The sequence below is a fragment of the Sturnira hondurensis genome, unplaced genomic scaffold (genome assembly GCF_014824575.4).
Source record: "Sturnira hondurensis isolate 20B ecotype Veracruz unplaced genomic scaffold, ASM1482457v3 Scaffold0005329, whole genome shotgun sequence".
Lineage (NCBI taxonomy): Eukaryota > Metazoa > Chordata > Mammalia > Chiroptera > Phyllostomidae > Sturnira > Sturnira hondurensis.
The window spans coordinates 606080-628096 of record NW_028077960.1 but is presented as its reverse complement, the minus strand read 5'-3'; the positions used below and the strand labels follow the sequence as shown (position 1 = coordinate 628096).

General features: G+C 53.5%; 1 protein-coding gene across 3 annotated transcripts in view; it reads right to left on the bottom strand.

Moving 5' to 3' along the window:
- Positions 1 to 22017, bottom strand: part of PSTPIP1 (proline-serine-threonine phosphatase interacting protein 1) — a 34970-nt gene continuing 12953 nt past the window's right edge. For 2 of the 3 annotated variants that reach the window (XM_037046960.1, XM_037046961.1), the window contains 14 exons: positions 19749 to 19849; positions 19261 to 19335; positions 11113 to 11147; positions 10782 to 10888; positions 8441 to 8503; positions 7767 to 7865; positions 6774 to 6819; positions 5650 to 5729; positions 4942 to 5040; positions 3811 to 3907; positions 3211 to 3301; positions 1734 to 1816; positions 1401 to 1534; positions 1 to 300 (listed from right to left, as the gene is read on the bottom strand). In XM_037046960.1, the coding sequence (XP_036902855.1) occupies positions 169 to 300; positions 1401 to 1534; positions 1734 to 1816; positions 3211 to 3301; positions 3811 to 3907; positions 4942 to 5040; positions 5650 to 5729; positions 6774 to 6819; positions 7767 to 7865; positions 8441 to 8503; positions 10782 to 10888; positions 11113 to 11147; positions 19261 to 19335; positions 19749 to 19849 (1242 nt within the window). In that variant the 3' untranslated portion in view covers positions 1 to 168. The remainder of the gene's footprint in view (positions 301 to 1400; positions 1535 to 1733; positions 1817 to 3210; positions 3302 to 3810; positions 3908 to 4941; positions 5041 to 5649; positions 5730 to 6773; positions 6820 to 7766; positions 7866 to 8440; positions 8504 to 10781; positions 10889 to 11112; positions 11148 to 19260; positions 19336 to 19748; positions 19850 to 22017) is intronic. The other variant, XM_037046962.1, reaches the window with a different exon arrangement.

The following is a 22017-nucleotide window of genomic DNA, read 5'->3' as shown; positions in this document are numbered from 1 at the left end:
GAGGAGGAATGCATGCCTTTATTTCCTGTAGGAGCGACTGCTGTGGGAACAGCCAGCACTACAGAGGTTGAAGGGCTGACTTGGTCTTGGGGCCCCAGCCTTTCAGTGATAGAGTTACCACTCGCCCAATAGACAGGGCAGGTCCAGGTGGGGGCTGTTGCCCCTTCCTCAGAGCTTCTCCAGATAGGAGCCAGGGACGAAGCCACTCTGCCCATTCCGTTCCACTGTCCACCAGCCATCCTCCCCTTCCAGGAGGACCTCCAGGATGTCCCCCGCAGAGATGTCCAGCTCGTCAGAATTCTTGGTAACAGAATGAAAGTACATCACGCTGGAGGGGCCTGATAGGAGGGTCTGGTCGGGCAAACCTCCACCCCAAGGCATAAATTTGAGCTTGTCTTCCAGGTGGGCAGAGTCAGCTGAGACATGCCTATCCCCCCGGGGCTGCAAGGTAAGGCCTCTCCCTCTGGGCTGGGGCAGCCCTTAGAGACATAGGATGTGGGACATGGGACTTGGCCTCCTGTCCAACACCCCCCCCTTGGTTTCTCATCATAGGCCTTCCACAAACCCAGGCTTCTCCCCTGCTTCCTGCCTCACCTCTCTGCTGTCCCTTCTCCCACTCTGCTTCGGGCACACAGCACCTTAGCAAGTCAGGGCCAGGTGTGCCCACCATGCCCCTGCTCAAGGGTGCCCTCACTCTAGGCCCACTGTACACAGCCTCCCCTCTGCTGATGAGCTCCCTTGAGCTCCCTTAGCTCTGCTAGCCCCTGTCACGAACACACAGTCCTTCTGGACGGTCTCCCCCATCAGGAATTGGGCTTTGGGCATCAGTGCAGTTGGTCTTGCAGCCCCCCAGCCCTGAGTGGGTGCTTGGCCTCATTCTAGATGGATGTGACTCTTGCTCTGCATCCCTTACCTCAAAGCAAGGAGCAGTTTGGACTTCACAGGCATCTTGGCACAACTGCCCTGTGATTCCCTGACCCCTCCACTCCCCACGGACCTCAGGAAACAACCCAGCACAGTTGAGGGACAGATTCTGGCTATAAGTTATTCTTGGCACCTGTGGCCATAGAGAACAGAGCCCTAACCTGAGGGTGCAGAGCTTGACCCTTGGACCATTTCTGCAGGTAGCCCAAGCTCTGTCAGCCTGCCTGCATGTGTGCCCATGGACATACATGGCACACACAATGCCCATGTCTGCCTGGGTACCACATGTATGGGTGTGAACAGGTTCGGGGAGACACAAGCCCTAGTACTCCATCAATATTCACTCAGTGGATACAGAGCACCTCCTAAGTGCTGGGCATTGTTCTAAGGGGACACACACAGGGCATGTGCCTAGAAATGAACACACTTGGGCATCATGATGCTGTCCTGGGAGAAGAAGAGGGCAAGAACCTCACCTGGGCTCTGTAGTCATAGAGTGCCCTGTAGTCCCGGGCCGGCAGGCTGAGGGGTCCTGGTGCCTCCTGCACTGCGACAGCGGTGTAGACACCCTCATTCTGATTGGGGGTGGAAGTCAGGGTGTCTGTGGAGGCTGAGAGCAGAGTGAGGCCTGGAGCCCACCCCTTTCATAGGACATTGGCCCCTGGAGGCCCCCCTACTTGGAATGTCCCCACACTTGGCTTAGTCTGTCTTCCCCCAGCAGTTGGGGGGCTGGCCAGTGTGTGTAAAAGTTCTCCTTCACCCCAGGGTCTCCCCAGTTGTTCGGAGGGCCCCACATCACACCCAGTTACCTGCAGATGCTGCCAAGGGTGTGGTTTTGGGACTCCCATGCAGCAGCCCGGAGAACCTGAGGATGGAAGAAAGCAGGTAGGTCCTGCAGGAGGGGATGAGGCCGGGAGCCCTCAGCTGTGCTGCTGGGACCGCTCCCAGCCTCCCGGCACAGATGGATTTGTGGGGTGCCCTTCAGGTAGGAAGTTTCCTCAGGAGGATCCCAGTGGCCCTCTCAGCCCTTGACCCCAGCAATTTCTTGTTCCACCCTCCTCCAATGGGCAATGAGTGGGCCCTCAGAGGTGGATCCACTCTTTGCACTGGGCTAGTTGCCTGCTGGGCCCAGACAGCCTGCTGCCCTGAGAGCCCCCCACCCGCACCCCAAATACCAGGCCTGCATAGCCCCTCCCCAAGCACATGGAGCAGCAGTACACACTGTACATGTGAGCTCAGGAGGCAGTGCTGAGCTAATTCACCCTCCCCCTGTGCCTGGGTCAGGCCTGTCCTGGGCTGGAGTCATGAAAGATTCAGTAACTAAAAACAAAACAGGAACAAGAGGCAGGAACCAGGGCCACCCCATGAAGCCAACAGTGCTAACAGCTAAGTAAGTAGAAGCTGCTGCTTATCTGCCTTAGGAAAGGCTGCCTGTGGGGACACATCTTGAAAGGCTTAGCTTTTCAAGACTGGGGACAGGTTGAGCCTGTCTGGTCCACAAAGAGTGCCTAGCACCTGAACACAGTACCAAGAATACAGTAGATGATTAATAAATACATACACAAGGTCTGTCCAGAAAAAGTACAGCCATTACTAATATAATGAGAATGGTTTGTGCAACATTGGTGTAACCTAGTAGCCAAGGAGGATGGACTAGAATGCACGTGCATGAACAACAATGACTTTACTAGTCAGTGGGGTTGGTAGATGCTGTTGAGTGAGCCTGTGTACTTTGTGGCCGTGGCATTCAAAATGACTAAACAAGTAGAGCAACAAATCTGCATCAAATTTTGCATTAAGCTTGAACATTCAGAAGGCCACAGCTATGGGCAACTGGTGATTGGCAGCTTCACCATGATAGTGCACCTGCTCGTGCATCCCATCTTGTGCAGAGTTTTTTGGCAAAACACCAAATCACCCAGGTGACTCAGCCCCCCTACAGCCCAGATTTGGTACCCTGCAACTACTGGCTTTTCTCGAAACTAAAATAACCTTTAAAATGGAAGAGATTTCAGACCACTGGTGAGTTTCAGGAAAGTATGATGGGTCAGCCAACGGCAACTGGGAGAACTGTGTGAGGCCCCATGGTGCCTACTTAGAAGGGGACTCAGGTATCATTGTCCTGTGGACATTGCTTCTGATATCTTGTATCGTCTTCAATAAATGTCTCTGTTTTTCCTATTACATGGCTCTGAACAGACCTCGTGGGTCAGTCAGTTGCAGGAGGAGAGGTTGGACCTGCTTCCTGCCCCCAGCCCCATCTCTACATCCTGGTAGGTGTCTCACCTTTTTATCATGCCACAGGATGGTTGAGTGCCAGGGCTGCCACATGATAGGGTGACCTCCCGATCATAGTAGTTCTGGTAGGGCACTGGAGCTGTGGAGAGCAAGCCTGTGAGGGCCAGTGTGGCTGACAGCAGGGCAGGAAGGATCTCTGCCACCTGATACCCCAACTTGTCCCCATCCAGAAACACAGACTGGGAACCTACTTTCCCATCCTGGCCCTGGCCCTGGCCCACACTTGCAGGTGGGAAGTGGGCCTCCCTCACTTCCATGAGAGACCTCACTGTGGGCACCACTGAGACCAAATATTCTGGACTCGTAATTTAGTGGGACCAAACTGGCTAAAGTGGGGGCTCTGAGGAGGGTCTACACCTCTACTCCCTCTTCTGGGTATAAGTGTTGTTAAGCTCTGCTCATCCTCTGCCTCAGGGGATGACACTGTTCTTAACTCCTCCCTGGAATCTGGCCACGTCTCCTCCACCCAGAGGGGATCTGTGAGCCATACCAGCCCTGGTGGTTGGGGCTCAGAGAACCAGGGCCAGGTCTCCTTGGGACAGACAGGCCTAGACCCAGAGGCCGTGCCCCCTGCAGGCCAGGCCTTACCTGGGGGCTCGGTGCCTGTGCTCCTGGACTGGATGAAGCTGTTGATGTCGGCCTCCACTCTGCAGCCTTCCAGAGTCACCCGCACCTCCTCGTAGAGCTGAGGGTGAGGAAGAAAAAAGGCTGAGGGACCTGGCCTCACCCTAGTGCCCACCCTCATCAAGGCCCTGTCTTCTGTGACTATGAACTCTGGCCAGGGAATTCCACCAAACCAGCCTCCTCACAGGTCTCATGCGTATAGCTCAGTGCCTGTGTTCAGGGAAGTCTTAGGGTATAATTGCCCCAGTCCTTCCAGAAGGGTCAGAGCCCTGGCCTACAGCATCTCCTGCTTCTCAAACACTTCCTATACACAAGATCCTATGCAAGGGACTTAAACCTCACTCCTGTCCTCTGCAGTAGACACTCTTTGCCTCATTTTATAGATGAGGAAACTTGGAGAAAGAAAGTCACTTGCCCAATATCACAGAACGAGAATTCAATGCAGCTGGGCTTTGTTCCAGTACGACAGGACCCAGAGCCCACCCTTCTTCCTCTGCCACAAGGAGGCCTCAGGTGGGCTCAAGTCATTTGGGTTGGGGAACCCCAAACCCCTCCTCCCATGGGTGGAGAGGTCAGGCAAAAAACAGCAGTGAGCACCAGGGAGTCAGGGCTGCCTCAGGACAGCTCATGGCTCTGGGGCTACATGCACAGAGGTCAGACCCTGGTGACGAGGTAGTGGCCCCTCTAGGCTGGGGAGGACCCAGCCTAACCACCCAGCATGTAGAGCCAGCTCAGTGAGGAGTCTAGGGGACTGAGGAGGGACTGGACCTCAGCTCCTGCAAACGCTAGGCCTGGAGCACAGCTGCCCAGGGTCCTCCAGCCTCTGCAGACCTCCGGGGGCTGTGTCCACCTATCTTCCTGACACTGGCAGAACCAAGACAAGGCACAGTCATCCAAGCAGAGAGACCACAGTTCTGTGCCATACTGTGCTCTCTGTCCTTGGTGGGGTGGGCCTTGGGGCAGAGGATGAGACCTAAGGTGTTTGTTGACAGACTCAGGTGGACCAGGGCATGCCGTTGCCCAGAAGCTGCTGTCTCTTTACCTGCCTCCTCTACTAGCTCACTCCATACCCCTCCCTGCCCTTCATCCCCTGACCTCATCATCCTTGACACACTGCATGGAGAGCTGGTTGCAGTGCACCCACAGTGCGTTTCGGAGGATGGTCAGCCTGTCAAACTCCTGCAGCTGGAAGGCCTGGGTTGTGGAGAGGGGAGGGAGATAAGAGGTGAGAAGGGAGCTGCAGAGCCAGGCCAGGCTAGGCCCAACTCACAGCTCAGCTGGGCCTGACAAGCTAGGCCCCTTCTGCTGAAAGCCAAGTCTAATGGAAAGACTCTTGCTGGGGTTTCCCACCTCCCCCATCTGTGCCAGCACCTGAGACTCCTGGGAAGGAGGTTGAGTTGCTTGTGGGGTTCCTGCCCCCTCCCTCCAAGGCTCTCCACACACTGGAAAGGCCCCAGGAGGGCACTGTGAGCGGAACAGTCCTGAGGCCTGTGTCCCAGCTACTGTTCCCCAGTAGGGCCCAAAGAAGCTAAGGTTTTGTCTGAGCCTCAGTTTTGGCTTCAACAAAAAGGAATGAAAGATACCTGCCTGAAACAAAGAGGCTTAGGACACAAAGCCAGGCCTCAAGCTCTCTCGGGGCAGGAACCCAGTGCAGATTGGGGAGTGAGTACATGAGTGGGCAAATGGAGGAATGAGGTCTTCCCACCACCCCACTGCCTCATTTCCCCTTATGAAGCAGCTGGAGCAAGGGAGAATGTCTTTCCTATTTTACAGCTAGGGAAACTGAGGCCCAGGATTACTCACCTCACAGGTGGTCCGGTGCTCCTGCTCCCACTCACCCCGCACCTTCTCCAACTGCTCGATGTTCTGCTTGTACACTCTCTCTGGAAGAACAGGTGGCCCTCGGGGAGATCAGCGGCACAGACACACGTCCCCACCACCCACCCCTTTGCTCCTTCAGTGCCCCTGCTCAGAGCTCCCTCTTCCCCAGAGAGACCTGCTCTGGCTGCTGGCTTCTCATCTGGACACTTGGGTACTGTGGTGCTGCTCTTTTGGGGGTAACTCTTAGCTCCATACTGAGCTCTAAGTTGCCCAGGTCTGGAGTAGTGGCTGTATACCCAAGGCTGTATACTCAGAGTCCAGGCCTCTCGCCATCCCGAGTCCCACCCATCACTTTCCAGGTGCAAAACTGAGGGCAGCACTAAAGGATGGTAGAGGGGAGTATGCTAGCCGTTGGGCTGGGAACCCAGCAGGCTTGGCCATGACCTCTGTCCCCAGAACTCTGGGGTTCACATGCCCCCCAGCCATGGGAGCAGCTGTGTCCTGGGAGAGGCAGAGTGGAAGGGAGACCCTCCCCAGGAGAAGGGAGCAGAGCAAGCTTTCTGTCTTAAGAAGTACGCTGGCAGAGACGAGGGGTGTTGAAGGTGAAGGACAGAGGAGATGGGCCCAGAGAAGGCTCCCTGTGTGTGTGTGTGTGTGTGTGTGTGTGTGTGTGTAAGAGACAGAGACAGAGAGATAGGAATGGGTCTGTCTGCCACGAGGGTGGTTGTGACAGTCCCAGGCTCTAGAGCCAGATGACCTGGGTTGGGTGCAGTCGACACCACTCACTGATGGTGATCTTAGGTAAGTTACCTGACCTCTCTGTGCATCGGTTCCATCGTCTGTTAAAAAGGAGCCCAGAAACAGCAGTCACCTCATAGGACTGTTGTGCAGATTAGTTGAGACACGCAAACCACCAGGAATAGTCTTGGCAAATGAGAACATGCATGTTTTTACTCTACCTTCATAAGTATGGGAATGAGGGCAACAAGCTTGTGACGCTGTCGTCAGGTGCGAGTGTATGTGTCCCCAGGGTAGGAAAGTGTGCAGTTGGGGGAAGGCCTGTGCAGTCCGCCACCCAGGTCTGAGGAGGCAGGTGGGCCACGTACCTGCCTCCATGGCCGAGTCCTTGCTCTGCTTGGCTTTGTTCTGGCTCTGGGGGGAATGGAAAGCAGTGCTGAGTCCCTGCCCTGGAGACCAGCGCCCCAAGCTTGCAGCTCCTGGCCTCCCTGGGTGACTCTGAAGTGCCTCTGTCACACCCACCCTGACTCCCCAGTGGGACACTCAGGAGCCGACTGTGGGCAAGTACTGTTATTTACCCCAGCTTCATTCCACAAAGGACCACAATAAGAAGGTTTTTTCAATAAAAAAACTTCCAAAGAAAAGTCCAGAAACTTGCAGCCCATGCAGGAACACATGAAAATGAGGTGTCAGGACCTAGACCAGGGGCCAGGACCTGGGGCTTCTGTGGGCAGTGTTGAACTTCCTGGTTTGGACTTGGCCACTGGCTCCCAACTTGCTGCCCCCAACTGATCCTCAGGCCCCTGCCCTTTCTGGGCCTCAGCTTTCCTCTGTGTGCAAGGGGCTAAACGTGTCGAGACCCCCCTGGCTCTGACACTCCAACCCTGCTCTGCAGTCGAGAGCAGTCAAGAGCTTGGGCTCTGGACGACCTGGGTCTGGATCCTTTCTCTGTGTCTCCCTGGTTCTGAGACCTTGGACAAGTCACTCACCATCACTGGGCCTTGGTTTCCTTTCTGTGACATAAGCTCACTGAGCCCCACTCCAAGGGTTGCGTGAGAGTTAGCATCTGCTCATTGCCCCATGAGCTCTGGGCCTGGGCTAGGGGGGTCTCCTCTGAGGAATGGGCCCCTGGGTGCAGCTTGGAGATGGCAAAGGTGATCAAGCTGACCCTGTCAGTTCATGCCCTGAGATTCTAGGAAACCCATTTCACAGGTGGGGATAATGAGGTTCAGGGAGGGGTGGGCAGCTAGCATGTCCAAAAAGCAGACCTTGCCTGGGGTTGTCTACGGTACCCCTTCCCTGCTTTACCTGCCCTGCCCCAGCCCTGGGTAACAGCATATGGCCTCAGTGGCCCCACATACCTTTTCCACCTGCTTCTGTTGGCCATTGGAGCTAATTCGTTCGAAGGCTTGCTCGGCATCGTCAGCGTCCCGGCACTTCTGCTCATATGTCTTCTTTGACTGGGGGTGTGGAGGGGTGTGACTTGCGGGGGTCTAGAGTGAGACTCCCTGAGCCCAACCTCCCTTCTTTCTGTTGGGGGATATGGATGGAGGGGGGGTCTCCTCACCAGGGACAGGGATATGGAGGTCCAGAATGGGGAAGGAGGAGTCTTACTCCCAGGCCCCTTTTCATTGGGGATATAGTAGCCCTGCCCAAAGCTCCGGCCTCGTCAGAGAAGAGGTCACATTAAACTACCAGCCAGTCCCTGAAAATACCATCATCCTCAAGATGCTGGCCTCTTGTGCAGTCTCGTTTTCCTCACCCAGTGTCCTAGGGGACACAGCTCGGGTGTCCCTTTTCCCTCCACTCTTGGAGTCTGCAGCTGACAGCATGGATCACCCTGTGGGCCACTGTCTGGGACTGACCACCTGTCCAACAGTCAAAAGTCCCCAGTTTAGCCCTGCTCATGTGACAGGCCGAGGTGCATGTAGCTGGTTGAAGATGTAAGGCCGTCCCTGTCCCAGGGGCCCATCCCAGGTCTTCTGGGGCCCATACCTTGTCTGCCTCCCTCGAGGCCCAAGAGCCTTGCACCCACCTCCATGGTCTTCTTGTAGAGCGACAGCTTGCTCTTCTGGACACGGTCCATGACGGCCTCATACTGCAGGGGACATAAGACTCTTAGAGGGGGGCTGTGGCCTCTAGACACTTCCCTAGGCCAAGAGGATGGGGTTTCCCTGGGATAAGGTATAGCATACCCCTGGCTCTGAAGGGGGGTAGCGACAAAATGCCTTCCCCCTCTTATACCTTGCTCTTTCACAATTATTCTCAGAACAGAAAGCGAGAGAAGCCCAGGGCGTGCGTGTGCCCATTGTGTCCTCTCATTGGCTGCAGCCTTCAGCCAGGACTTGGTCTCTAGCCAGAGAATATCTAATGTCTGTGTGTACACACACACAGAGTCCTCATTCACACCTCTGTACCCACTCACAGCTGTCACACACTGTGTACACATTTAGACACATGCATGTGCACAAAGTTCCACATGACATAACACACATGGAAGCACATACTAACCACCCCCCATGCACCCACTACTCCCACTGGAACACACAGGCCTTCACGTGCACACTCCCAGAGCACCCACAGACACCATGCACAAGTATACACAAGCACACTGCCATGTTCCCTGTGCACAGCCACCGGCCTGTTCACACAGGTGAACACACACACTCTAAACTTAGTTACCGCCCCATGCAGGTACACAGGCCAATGGACCCTCACCTCTCTCCCAGGCTCTTTGTTTAGATGGAGAGGATGACACTCACCCTAGACAGAGATTGGGTATAAGCTATGAGAGCAACTAAAACTGAGATGACCCTCATGTTGGGGCTGGAGCTAGTTTGTGCTTGGGGTCACAGTAAGGCTCGTGCCAGGGGAGAGACCTCAGGCAAGCCACCTGGTCACTCACAGACACATACTCACATGCTCATAGGGGTGCACATGTGTGCCCACATTCTCCCTCACACACATACACACACTCATAGATATGCCTGGGCAGTCTTCCTCATACACTACATCACAGCTCTCCACTTGTGAGGGCGTTGGCCAGGCTTGGGAAGGTGTTGCTCTGTCCAAAACAGCTTTTGCAGATGTACAGTCCCACTGGCCACAGGAGAGCTTAAAATAGCCAGCCTGGGGCCTCGAGGTCTGAACAAGTGATTGCACACTCTACAGACAAGTCCCTGCTGGCAGAGATCATCTCCTGCAGCACCTCAAGGCTGGGCAGGCTTCTGGAGCCAGCTGTGGGGACCCACTGTCTGCTCAGGAAGTCAAATTTAGAATCTTGAAAACCTGAGACCCTGGCTGGTTGGATTGGCAAACAGAGAATGCAGCCACACTGAATTTCTGTGGTCAGAACCACTCATTGGAGCCAGGCCTTGTCTCTTAAGACTGATAGGAGCCCGGTTCTGGGCTAGGTCCTCAAAGCTTAGGAAGTAGACATAAGTGTCCCATCTTTTAACTGAGGCATAGTGACACCAGGACATGCAATGATCCCAGCCTTGCCCCAGCAGTGAAATGGTGTCTTCTTCCCCTTCACAGCTCAGTTGCATGGGCTTTTCCATTTTCAATTCTTTGGATGTTTTACAAGTGTCCTTCCTCTCCAAGTAAGAAGTGTTTCTGTCGGCTGGCCCCTCCCTCCTTGTCCAGGACACCACCCCCATCTCTAAAATCCTAGAGGCTAAGTATGTGTCCACACCGGACCATCCCCCCAGTGGACCAAATACTCAGCCAATCAGTTTCAGGCTTGGGATGGGGCTCTAGGACAGAGGTCACAAAGCCCACCTCCCACCGCAGCTTCCCTGACACATAGCCTTCAGTCTCTGCTAGCACAGCTCCCATGGGAGCCCCACTTCCTTTCCACACAGTCCCTTTAAAGACAGTTATGCCCTACATGTGGGTGAGATGTATCTTTGAATGGTGAGGTAAGCATGATACACTCTTTGCAGCCTTGGGCAGAGAGCGGTCAGTGACTGACTCCCAATCTGCCTTTCTCCAGCACAAACAGCCTGGATCCTTGGGCTCAGGAGCAGTTTTTGGTGACTCCCCAGTTTAGTTTGCTTTCTTTGGATAACCCCAAGCTGTCACTGCCCCCCCCCCCACCCTGCAGTCTGCTGTGGTAGGGTGGTTAACCAGGCCCGTATCTTCCCCTCTTCTTGGCATGAGGCAGCTTTGGGGAAAGACCCCTAGGGGGGCTCCCAGGCCTGTGAGCTGAGCCCTTCCCTTCCTTCAAATTACCATCACCCTCAAGCCTGGGAGGCTGCCCCCAAGCCTCCATGGGCTCTGTCAGGAGGGCCCATCTGCCACCACTTCCACAATGAAGGTGGCCGCCTCCCACTCGGGGTCTTGATGATGGGGGAGCACCCCAGCACCCGCCTCACCTTTTTCCTCTGCTCCTTCTGCCTTTCTCGGAACTCCTCGAGGCTGCGGAGCTCCTCACGCAGGGCCAGGGCCAGTTGTATGTGGGAGCTACCAACATCCTCGATTTCTGAGGGCAGAGTATGGATGTTGGCCTTGCACATCAGACCCAATGGGCCCTTTCACCCACACATTCACTCCATCTAGGCCAGCCTCAGTTCCAAATCCTCCACTAGTGCCAAAGGCCTGTATGTGGCCCAAAATCCCACTTGGCAAGAATCCATCCACCTCTGTCTATATTCCCAGAAGGTCCTGTCACCCTACAGCCTGGAGTAGGGGACAGTTGGGACTTACGCTGCTTCAGGGAGTCAAAGGAGGCCCTCAGGGAGCTGCAAAACAGAGAGGTCAGGGTCAGCAGGAGGACAGCACAGTGGAGCTTGAAGTCTCACCTTGCCCTCCAGGACTTTTATTTTGGCAGGAAGGCCCTGGGTCACTCACATACACTGACCTAGACTCAAGGGAGCTGGGATTTCTAAAAGGCAAAGCTTTCTTTGGAAATTTTAAAGCAATCAAACCTCCCCACTGGGTAGAATGATCCTGGCTTCTGCATGTCCTTAGGGCCCCTTACCTCCGTCCTAGGAGCCCCTCCCCTGGTTGAGGTTAGGAGAAAGCTGGGTTCAGACCAGGGTTTAGGCAGGTGGCCTGGAGGGTATTTTTGCGGAAACTGAATGGGAGGGGGCAAGCATGGAAGGGTTTCAGGAGGGGAAAAATGTGGGAGTCTTAGGACAGGGAGAACAGGATGTACAGGCAAGGATAGTGAGAGGTCAGGTCAGCCATCGCTGACCCCTGGCTGGGGTGGCTGGGTGGACAGTGGTGACTCCTCTGAGGAGGACTCAGGAGGGAAGGTGGGGAGTTTTCTTTATGGTGTGTCAGGCTTGGGTGCCTGAGTCACGAGGCAGCAGGGTGGCCATTCTGGAGCAGAGATGCAGCACTGTGTGCCCCCGGGTGAGCCTCAGGGAGAGCAGGAAGGAAGAGGCTGGTGTTGGCATGGAGATGGGGGAGGGCTACCTTGGCAGGGTTGCCAGATGGAGCAAGTGGAAATACAGGTCACGGGTTAAATTTGAATTTTAGATTAAACAACCAATACTTCTTGAGTATAAGCATGCCCCATTCATATTTGAACATACATCAAAAAAGCATGTGTTGGTTGTCCAAAATCCACATTTAACTGGGCATTCTGTATTTTATCTGGCAGCCTGCCAATGGGTCTCTTCCCCAGAGCCATGGACCAAGTTGAGGCCTGAGCAAAGGTGTTGGAGCCCATCCAGGACCCAGTCTTGTCTCCTGATAGACAGTGGGGTACCAGGAGGCAGAGTCCTTTTTGGGTCAGTAACAGGACCTGCATGGGAGACCCACAGGACCTAGGCAGCAGCTTCTGTCTAGACTCTCACATGCGGACCCTGAGCCAGACAACCTGGGTTCAGTCCAGGCTCTACCACTCACTATCTGTGTGACCTTGGGCAAGTTACTTACTGTGTCTCGGTTCCCATTTTGTAAAACAGGGATAATAATAGTACAAACAGGATGGTTGTGAGGATTAAATGAATTATCCACATAAAGCACGTCTGTTGGGATCTGGTGCTTGTTGAGCAACTCTTTCCTGAGCTCATATCTGCACATCCCACTAGTCCTGGGGGTCCTCTGGACCCCAGAACCTGACCTGAGCTGTACTGCCTCCCAGTGTTCCACCTAAGAGCTTGCCCATTGTCAGGGGTAAAATTAACTGCCTGTGTTTGCAGCCAAGGAGGAAAAATCCACTGTGGCTCACCACTCCCTGGGATGCCTGAGGAGCTGCAGTGAGTCGAGGCCGATAGGGAAACTAGAGCACGGACAGGCTTGCTTTCGTCACACAGAGGCCACTGCGATGCCTTCTGTCGCTAGAAGTACCCTGCCGCCGCTGCCCTGGGCCTTGCAGTGTCTCCCTGCTTTTCCTTGCCCCTCACAGCCTGTCTGCGGAGCAGAGCGCCCGCCCCCTGGTGGCCACAAGGCTGCATAGCGTCTGCTAGGGACAACCCTAGGCTCCTCTTGCCTGCATCTCCTAGCAATCCATGCAAGGCAGGCTTCCAGGGGACTTTTTTCCTCCCATTGGACAATCAGGGAAACTGAAGCCAAGCTGGAGTAACAACCTGGCAGACCCACAGGGATCCAGGCCTAGAGGAGAACTGTGGGGCTTTAGTTAGTGCCAGACTCCTTGCCCTAAACTAAGTGGATTTCCAAGCGTGGTCAGCAACCACCAGCAGCAGCGTCATCTGGGAGTTTGTTGAAAATGCAGACTCTCAAACTCACACTGGTCCTGAAACGAAACTAACTGGTGCCCAGTGAACTGTGTCAACCTCTGTGCTGCGGATGTCCATTCAGATGTGAAGACTGCTGGCCTTAATTATTCTACCCTCACAACTCTGCTCTTTTACAGATTAGAAATATCAGGGTCAGAGAATTGAAGAAACTGACCCAGGCCACACTACTAGTGAGAGACTGTGCTGGGTGAGACTGGTCAGTGCTGCCCTCTGCTTCGGCCAGAGGAAGGAGAAGAGTGACCGCAGCACTGCCCTGGGTGGGGAGTGGTGGGACTCTCCTCCTAACAGAATGAACACCTTGCCAGCAGTCGTACCTCCAGTTCCTCTCCCTCTGCACACACCTGCTTCCTGCCTCTATCTCCCCACTCAGGGTTAGAGCCTCTCTAGGCTCAGCATGGCCTCTTCTCTCCACCCTTGCTCGTACTTACACAACCTGTGGACTCCCAACACCTTTAAGATCACATCTTCGGGGTCTGCACATCCACTGCCTCATCCTCACTTCCTTTTGGATCTAACATTTCACAGACACCGTAAACTCAGAGTGTGCAGAACTGGACGCAATGCCCCACGAACCTGCTCCTCCTGCAGGGCTCCCCTATCAGCAAAGGCACCGCTGTCTGCCTGGCTATCCACAACAGAATGCAAGTGCTGACCTTGACTTTACCTTCTCCCTTCTCCTATACTATCTTCTTTTGTACTTCCTAAATCTCCTCTCTGTCCATCTCTCACTGCCACCACCCTAGTCCCTGCCCCATCACACCTTGCCTTCCAGCTCCCCTCCTGTTAGCCCTGTTCTCTGTGCCACCCCCCACACCTGGCCATCTATCTACTAGTGTCTTCTCTATGCTATGTTCCTTCTTGCCTCAGGGCCTTTGCATGTGCTAATTTCCTATATGCACCTATATGCAGCATCTTTGCCTAACTGCTTCTTCTGCCCCTTCTGGACACTTCTCCCTGTTGTCACCTTGGGCTGATTCATTGAGTGTCTGTCACCTCACTGAACTGTGAGCCCACTAAACAGGGGCAATGCCTGGTGCCTTGGTGTTCTTCCTATTGTTCCCAGGCTTATGGCTCAGAGCAACAAACTCAGCACTCATGAATACCAAGGCCTTCCTCAACTCCAAACCCACCTGTGTCCCTCTCTTCACTGCCCTCCAGCCCAGGCTTGCAGGAGCATCTGGTCCTTCTGTCCATCCCTACTGGATGCTTAAAACCCCTTCCCGAGTCCACAGCAATGCCAGGTGGACATTCAATTTCTGCACCCATCCTAGGACAGTCCTGACAATGACAAAGTCCATGCTCACTTTGGGCCCTCGTTTGCCCCGCAAGTTTACTGGGCCTTGGGGTGCACAGATAAAGGTGCTGGCTATGACTGGGACAGCTGGGGAATGCAGGTTCCAACCACTGCAGGTCGCCACCTGCTCACCTCTGGGCTGCAAAGCTTCCTGCCCCAGCCCTGTTCTAAGCACTGATCCCATCAGGCCATCACAGTTCCACTCACACAACAGGACACAGGATGCCACTTCTCTCTCTTGGCCCCAGATTTTTAAGGAGGTAGCCTCAGCTGATGAGAAGAGGACCTCAACTTTTCCCAGACCAGAGGCAGTCCACTGTGGGTCGGCAAAGGCTCTCCCCAAGGGAGTGGCCTTAAATTCTGATATTGTGGAGGACTTGGGGACCACTTGAAGCCTTTCTCTGCCCCATGAGACACAGCAAAGATGGTTTCTCTTAGCCTTTCTATCATCCCCAGGTCTTCCCTCCTTGTCATTCAGAAAAACTGTTACCAAGATCTTCTTGTGCTCTCTTTGGTTGTATGTCCATTGAATGTCAAGGACAGGGACCCCATGCAGACCTCTACCCTCTGCTATCAGTTGCTGATGTCCTTGTGTATATCTTGTCAAGTGGCCCAGTTAGACTTGGCTTTCAAGACTCGGCCTGAAATTCTGTGCTCAAATGTAGCCTACATTTCCAGTGTAAATGTGTTCTTTTGTACCCTCCCCAACACGTGGCATACACCATCTCAGGCCCCTGCTTTGGCCTCCTTACCTCCTGCCCACCTGCTTGCCAGGAGGCTGCTGCCTCCCAGCTGACAGGAGTGGCTCCTCTCAAGTCCCTGTGCTGGGGGCTGGGCCTGCAGGAAGCTGGTGCCAGAGGACTCTTTCTGGTAACAGGCTGTCTGTCTCCGTGCAACGTACTCAGTGATATATTCCCTCTCTGAGCTCAGAGGAAGAGAAACTATTACCCCCCACGCACACACCCCCACTCCCCCCCATACACAAACTCTCTTCCAGTAGGAAAACCTCAGCGTTTTGGGATATGGCAAGTGGGGGTAAGAGTGGGTCACGAGGGTATAATGACAAATTTCGTTCCTTGTTTGAGGTAACCACAGAGGGGCTTCCAGGAAACTGGCCCCTGCCCTGCCCACTCGCTTCCCCTTCATTTCCCAACCCCCTGCCCTGTGCAGCAGCTGTGAGCACATGCCCAGCCCCCCAGGATGAGCAAGAGGGGAAGGAGGTGACAGCTTTGGGGGGAGGTGATATTTTAGTCAGAGCTTGAAGTACAGGGAGGACTTGGAAGGGGAGAAAGGGGGGGCAAGAGTTAGATCACAGCCTGGAGTTTGGAAGGGAGAGTTGGGGTGAGCTTTCTGAAGGGCTGCATGTGTACTGTAAGCAGTGGTGATGCACCTCTATGCCTTCCTAGCGCTGTCTTTTAAAGTTCATGGAGAAGGCCTGTGGGGATATCTTGAGTGTGGAGACCAGGTCTTATTTGTGCACTCTCTGTTGCCACTGATCAGTGGAGGTTTGCTGAGTTAAAGTGTGAAGGAGGTGAATGAGAAAAATCATTTGAAGATGGGAATGATCTCCCTTTAATGGATGTGGCTGAGCCTCCAGCCCCCAGTGAAGTTCCTGGCCAGTGTGAAGTCAGGGCTGACGCAGAAATGCTCAGTCAGCAGCAGCAGAGGTGAGGGAGGCCAATGAGCGCTGCCCTTTTGGTTCTCACTGAGCTATTTCTGGGGTTACTTAACCCCTGGTTTTGTCTTTCCCGTTTGCCCCCACCCAGCCTGTGCACCTCCAGCCCTCTGCCTGCTCTCTGAAGGGCTGAGAATGGGCTTTCTGTGGAACCTGGGGATCTTGGCCATGAGGAGGTTGGGGGCTCCTCCCACCAGGAGATGGGCCCTGCAGGAGAAAGTGCCAACCCTCATGCTAAATCCTCAGGCCAACATTCTCAGAGGGGCCAGTCCTAAACACATCCTAACAAGTGTCTACAACACAGAAGTGACCCAGAAGGGACCTATCATGCCCACAAAGAGCCCTCCAAGTTGGTGTGGGAATGGAGTGATCTGGTCTAAGACAAAACTGACAGTTAGGCAAAGCTGGAGTATATGGAGGAGCTTCCTGAAGGAGGTAGGCGTAAGAGGGCACTAAATGTAGGGAGGAGGGAATAACCCTCGATGTGCTGGACATTGGCTTCAGGGTGGTGGGGCCCTTTATCAGTGTACGGTGTGGCATATAGAAGGTGCTCCATATGTGCTTGCTGAATAAATGGATGGGTGATGGGTGGCTGGCCCACAGTTACAGAAAGGAATAACTGAATGGTCTCACTAACCCTAGCACATGCTCCGTGGGTTACATACAGCAACACTTATTAAGAACTTATTGTGCGCCAAGAGCTGCATGGAACATGGTTCCAAAGGAGACAGCCAGTGAGCTGAGACGGTGCCACTCCTGCCTCCGTCACTCCATGGCTCTGAATGCACCTGCGCTTTCCCATCTCCAGCTTTTGTCCATGCCAGTCCCCTGGCAGAGAGGTGCCTTCCCTCCATTTCTGGCTCTCCCAGGAGACCAGCTCCCCTCTCCACCCCACTCTGCCCTGCTCTTTGGGTGCCCCAGGTGGATGGGGAGCTTGAGGCAGTGCTGGTTCACACACAGGACTCCCAGCCTGCTCTGGAATCTCCATGCTGGGCTGTAGAGGTCCCTGCAGGCTTTGTTTCTGCCTCTCCTGCTTCAGGTTAGGCATACACAGCCCAGGCTCTGGCTCCTCTTGGTAGACAGCAAGACAAACCCAGACTCTGCTCCCCACCCCAGCCTGGGGCTCCCATGTTGGATGAAGGCTGTCAGTCCAGGGGCTCACAGTCTCCAGCCTTCTGGGCCAGAGGGGCTGGGACTCAAAGGCAATGGTCAAGGCTGCCTAGTCAGGTTTCTCAGCTCCGAGTTAAGCAGGGTGACCCCAATAAGTTGATATATATGTAGGCCTCCATGTTAAACATCCTTGTGGGTTGGTGCCTGGGCAACACTGTGACTGCCAAGAGCAAATCTTGAGGGTCACTTTCCCCTTTTAAAGTTGAGAAACCCAGGACTCAGAGAGGGGGCATGACCATCACAGGTCACACAGTAAGTGCAGCAAGGCAGACCTTGCCCCACTCAGCCTCCTATGACCACGCAGGAGATCGGGGCTGCTCAGAATGTTGCCCTGGCCACTGCATAGTTTTAAAAACAGAACAAGATATTGTGTTCCTCCCTGCCCTTCCTACTGCCCCTGTGGCTCCACTCTCAGTTTATGCTGTCCCGTAGTGGCTTCTCCTTCCCTATTTTTAGTCCTCTGTGACTCACAGCCCCTTAGCCTGGGTTTCCATTATGACCCTGCCTGGAGCGCACGCTCCAACTTCCCGCAGGAGGTCATCTCTTTCTGGTAAAGTTTTTCTCTTACAGCTGCTCTAAGACAGCAGGAGGCAGGCAGGGGCTCCTGCAACTGGGGCAGACCGAGAAGAGCCCCAACAGACTCCATTCATTCCTCACCATGTCCTGAGCCTTCCTCTGCACTGAGCCTGTACCCAGCTTTGGCCCTGCCCCTGGAAGACCCTCAGCCCAAGTTCCTGTTGATCTGCCCAATAGTCCACTGGAATGGGCAGATGAGAACCAAACTCAGACAGGTTAAGTGACTTACCCCTAGTGACACAGCTCACAAAGGTTGTGTGGGGACCAGAGCTCTTGAATCCTTACTCTGCATTCTTGCTTTTTGGTCCAATGCATGGGCTGGTCATTCATCCACCCCAGCTCATACCACTCTAGAACCTTCCTTTACCTCTTCCCATGTTTTCTCAGGTTGGAAGCAGGAACCAGCCAGGGTCCCCTGGGTTTTTAGAAGACCTAGAGAGTGTTCAGGGCACTGAAAGGAGGGGACTTGTTTCCAGGAGTTGACATGTTTTGGGGCCACTTTCCTTGGGCAGAACCAGAGAATCAACAGGCTTGACCTCCAGGGTAGCAGGGGCAAGAGTCAGGGGTTACTACGGCAGCTGCAGGCTAGGGTCAGGTCTTGGGACTCCTGGGTAGGAGGAGAAGGACTCTTCAGAGCCCTTTTAGAATCTGGACCCCAGCACCTCGGTCTGCCTCTGAGGTTGGCTCAGTCTTCACCCAGGGGGAGAGTCCACACTTTCCCAAGGCAGCCGCTCCTCTTCACTGTTAGAAAGCTCCCCTTAGCCCTCCTCAACTGTCAGTCCCCATCTGCTCCCTACCCAGCAGCCTGCTTGCCCACAGATCCAGGCCTCTGGGACCAAGATGCCGGGCTGCTCCACAGCAGCAGCTGCCTTTACTGTCCCTCCTCCCGGCCAGGTTGGAGCTGAGCCCCTGGACTCCTTTGATCTTTTGAGGAAGGTTGCATTATTGTCCTGCCTCACTAATGAGGAAACAGAGGCATGAGAGTGACAGTGACCTGCCTAAGATCACACAGCTGGTGGGTGAGGAGCCGGTACTGAAATTCAAGTGTGTCCTCACCTTGCAGTCTAGGCAGAGCCAACACCGCAGGGGGCTCGGCAATGAGTGGAGGGCCTGACACCAGCCTCTCAGGGCTCTCAGGACCTTGGGGGAAGCTGTCCATATTGTATGGGCTGTACTGCAAGTGCCTGGGGTTAGTGGCCCCTGGCCCCCTGCCCAAGGCCTTCCTGCCGCTCAGATCACTGAAGTTTCTCCCATATTCAGAACCTGACCTTTCAATACTCAACAGTTGTCCTCTAGGCACCCCTACCTTGGGAGCCATCCAGACCCTCCCTGGCCCCCCCTGGCCCTCCCCAGTCCATCCTAAATTCTGTCTAAATGTCCGAAAAGTACTTTGCAAAGGGAGAGGATGCCCAGGGCCTGGGACCTCTTACTTGATCTCCGTCTGGCCACCTGCTTTCCGGGCAATCTGCACCAGCTCCTTCCCATAGCGCTCCTCCGCTTGGGCCCTGCACAAACAAAGCAGGGCACTGGGTATCTTTCAGTTCTGCTGGCTGTGGCTTCCTCCGATGTCTGCAGGTCCCTCAAAAGTCTGTGACAGGACCCAGGAAGCCACCTTCTCAGCATCTGGGGGGACAGGCTGACCCTTCAGGCTCTTCTCTAAGAAAGTCAAGCCTCCAGCCCTACTTTTAAATAAATGTTGGCCAAATACAGGTACATTTGACAGGCCACCAGATTATTTGCTCATTTCGTGGGGGCCCACATCTGGGGAAATACAGCAGAGCCACACTCATGACTTTTTAAAGCGAGGGTTGCTCTGGCAGCAGGTTGGCTGGGATGAGCAGTCTCAGCCACTTCTCAGAGCTGGGGGGGACCATGGCCTCCCTACCTTGCCTGCCTCATCCACCCTGTGGGTGCTTACCTCTGCCTCAGCAGCTCCTCCACGTCCTTGCACATCTTCCTGCCATCCAGCAGCCGCTGCAGCAGCACCTCATAGCCTGTGTGGGCTGTGAAGTCCCTGCACTGTCACGCAGGGCAGAAAGATGTGTGAGAACCACACTGGGGAGTGCTGGCCGGGGGCACAACCGGGCAAGTGCCCCTCTGGCCACCTCTCCAACTGCCTCTATCTCCCTCATTCAAAGGCAAGCTCTTGAGATTCAGACACCTAGTTCTGGCCAAGATGGAGGCGTAGGTAGAAGCTCTTCGCTTCCTCACACAGCAAAAAGGTGGATGACAACCGATCTAAAATCAATAAACAACCAGAAGCACCAGAAAAATCAAACTGCATGGAACTCCGACAACCAAGGAAGTAAGGAAAAAATCAACCAGACCAGTAAGGCGGCGGACTGTGCAGGCCTGGCAGGCTCAGAAAAGCTGAGGCAAGACAGCAGACTGGGCAGGCGGGGCTGGTTGAAGGTGAACTGAGCCTCAGAGCTGACTGTGGACGGTGGAGGTTCCTGAAGTGGGAGAAACTCCCAGTCTCACATGAGGGTTCATTGGAAAGTGCACTAGAGATGAGCAGGTGAGCTGCATTGTTCCCTCTCTGGCCCCTTCCCCACAGGAAGCGTCATAGCGCAGCAGCAAAGAGGGTTACCCTTGCCCTGGTGAATACCTAAGGCCCTGCCCCCTTACAACTTAACAGGTGCACCAAATCAAAGAAATATGGCCCCAATGAAAGAACAGAGCAAAACTTTGGAAAGAGAACTAAGCAATGAGGAGATAGCCAATCTATCTGATGGAGAATTTAAAGCCCTGGTAATCAAAATGCTCACAGATCTGATTGAGCTTGGTTGAAAATGAAAAAAAAAATGAAAGATATGCAAAATGAAATGAAGCAAAATATTCAGGGAACCAACAGTGACAGGAAGGAAACCGGGACTAAAAGCAATGATTTGGAACAAAAGGAAAAAATAAACATCCAACCAGAACAGATTGAAGAAACAACAATTCAAAAAGTGAAGAGAGACTTACAAACATCCGGGAGAGCCTGAAATGCTTCAATATCTGAGATATAGGGGTGCAGAAGGAGAAGAACAACAGCAAGAAATTGAAAACTTGAACAAATAATGAAGGAAAACTTCTCCAATCTAGCGAAGGAAGTAAATTTCTAGGAAGTCCAGGAAGCCCAGAGAGTCCCAAAGAAGTTGGATCCAAAGAGGAACACACCAAGGCACATCATCATTAAGTTACCCAAGATTTAAGATAAGGAAAGAATCTTAAAAGCAGCAAGAGAAAAGGAGACAGTTACCTAGAAAGGAGTTCCAATCAGACTGTCAGTTGATTTCTCAAAAGAAACTGTGCAGGCAAGAAGGGGCTGGAAAGGAGTATTTGAAGTCATGAAAGGCAAGGACCTACATCCAAGATTGCTCTATCCAGAAAAGCTTTTGTTTAGAATGGAAGGGCAGATAAAGTGCTTCCCAGGCAAGGTCAAGGTAAAGGAGTTCATCATCACCAAGCCATTATTGTATGAAAGGTTAAAGGGACTTATCTAAGAAAAAGAGGATAAAAATATGAATAAAATGACAACTCACAACTATCAACAAATGAACCTAAAAGAAAGAAAAAACAATGAAAACAAAAACTAAGCCAACAACTAAGCCAACATTTCTCTGATTCTGTTCAACACAGGAACAGAATCAGAGAAATGGAGATCACATGGAAGGATTTCGGTGGGGAGGGGAAAGGGAGGAATAGAGGGGAAAAGGTACAGGGAAGAAGAAGCATAATTAGTAGTCCTAAAATAGATGGAGGGAGAGAAAAAATGATGTAGGAAACAGAGGACTCAAAGAACTTATATGTACAACCCACGGACATGAACTAAGGGGGGATGCTGGAGGGTTGAGGGGCACAGGGCAGAAGGGGGATAAAAGGGAAAAATTGAGAAAACTGTAATAGCATAATCAATAAGAAAACACTTTTAAAAAAGATTCAGAAACCTGCCTTCACACAGGCACGCAGGAGGTCCCTCACTCCCCATCGGTGGAGGTACCAGGTGCATAAGTGAGACCTACTGGGCATCAGAATTTACAGTCCAGGAGACATCAACTCCCCCACACATGACAGCCGTTGGAAAGACCACTACAGGGACCCTGTGATGACAGCTTACACCTGGGATTCAACAGACATCCCGGTGTTTTTTAATTTTGAAACACCCAAAAATGATTTAAAATAACTTGAAAATGAGTGTTAAA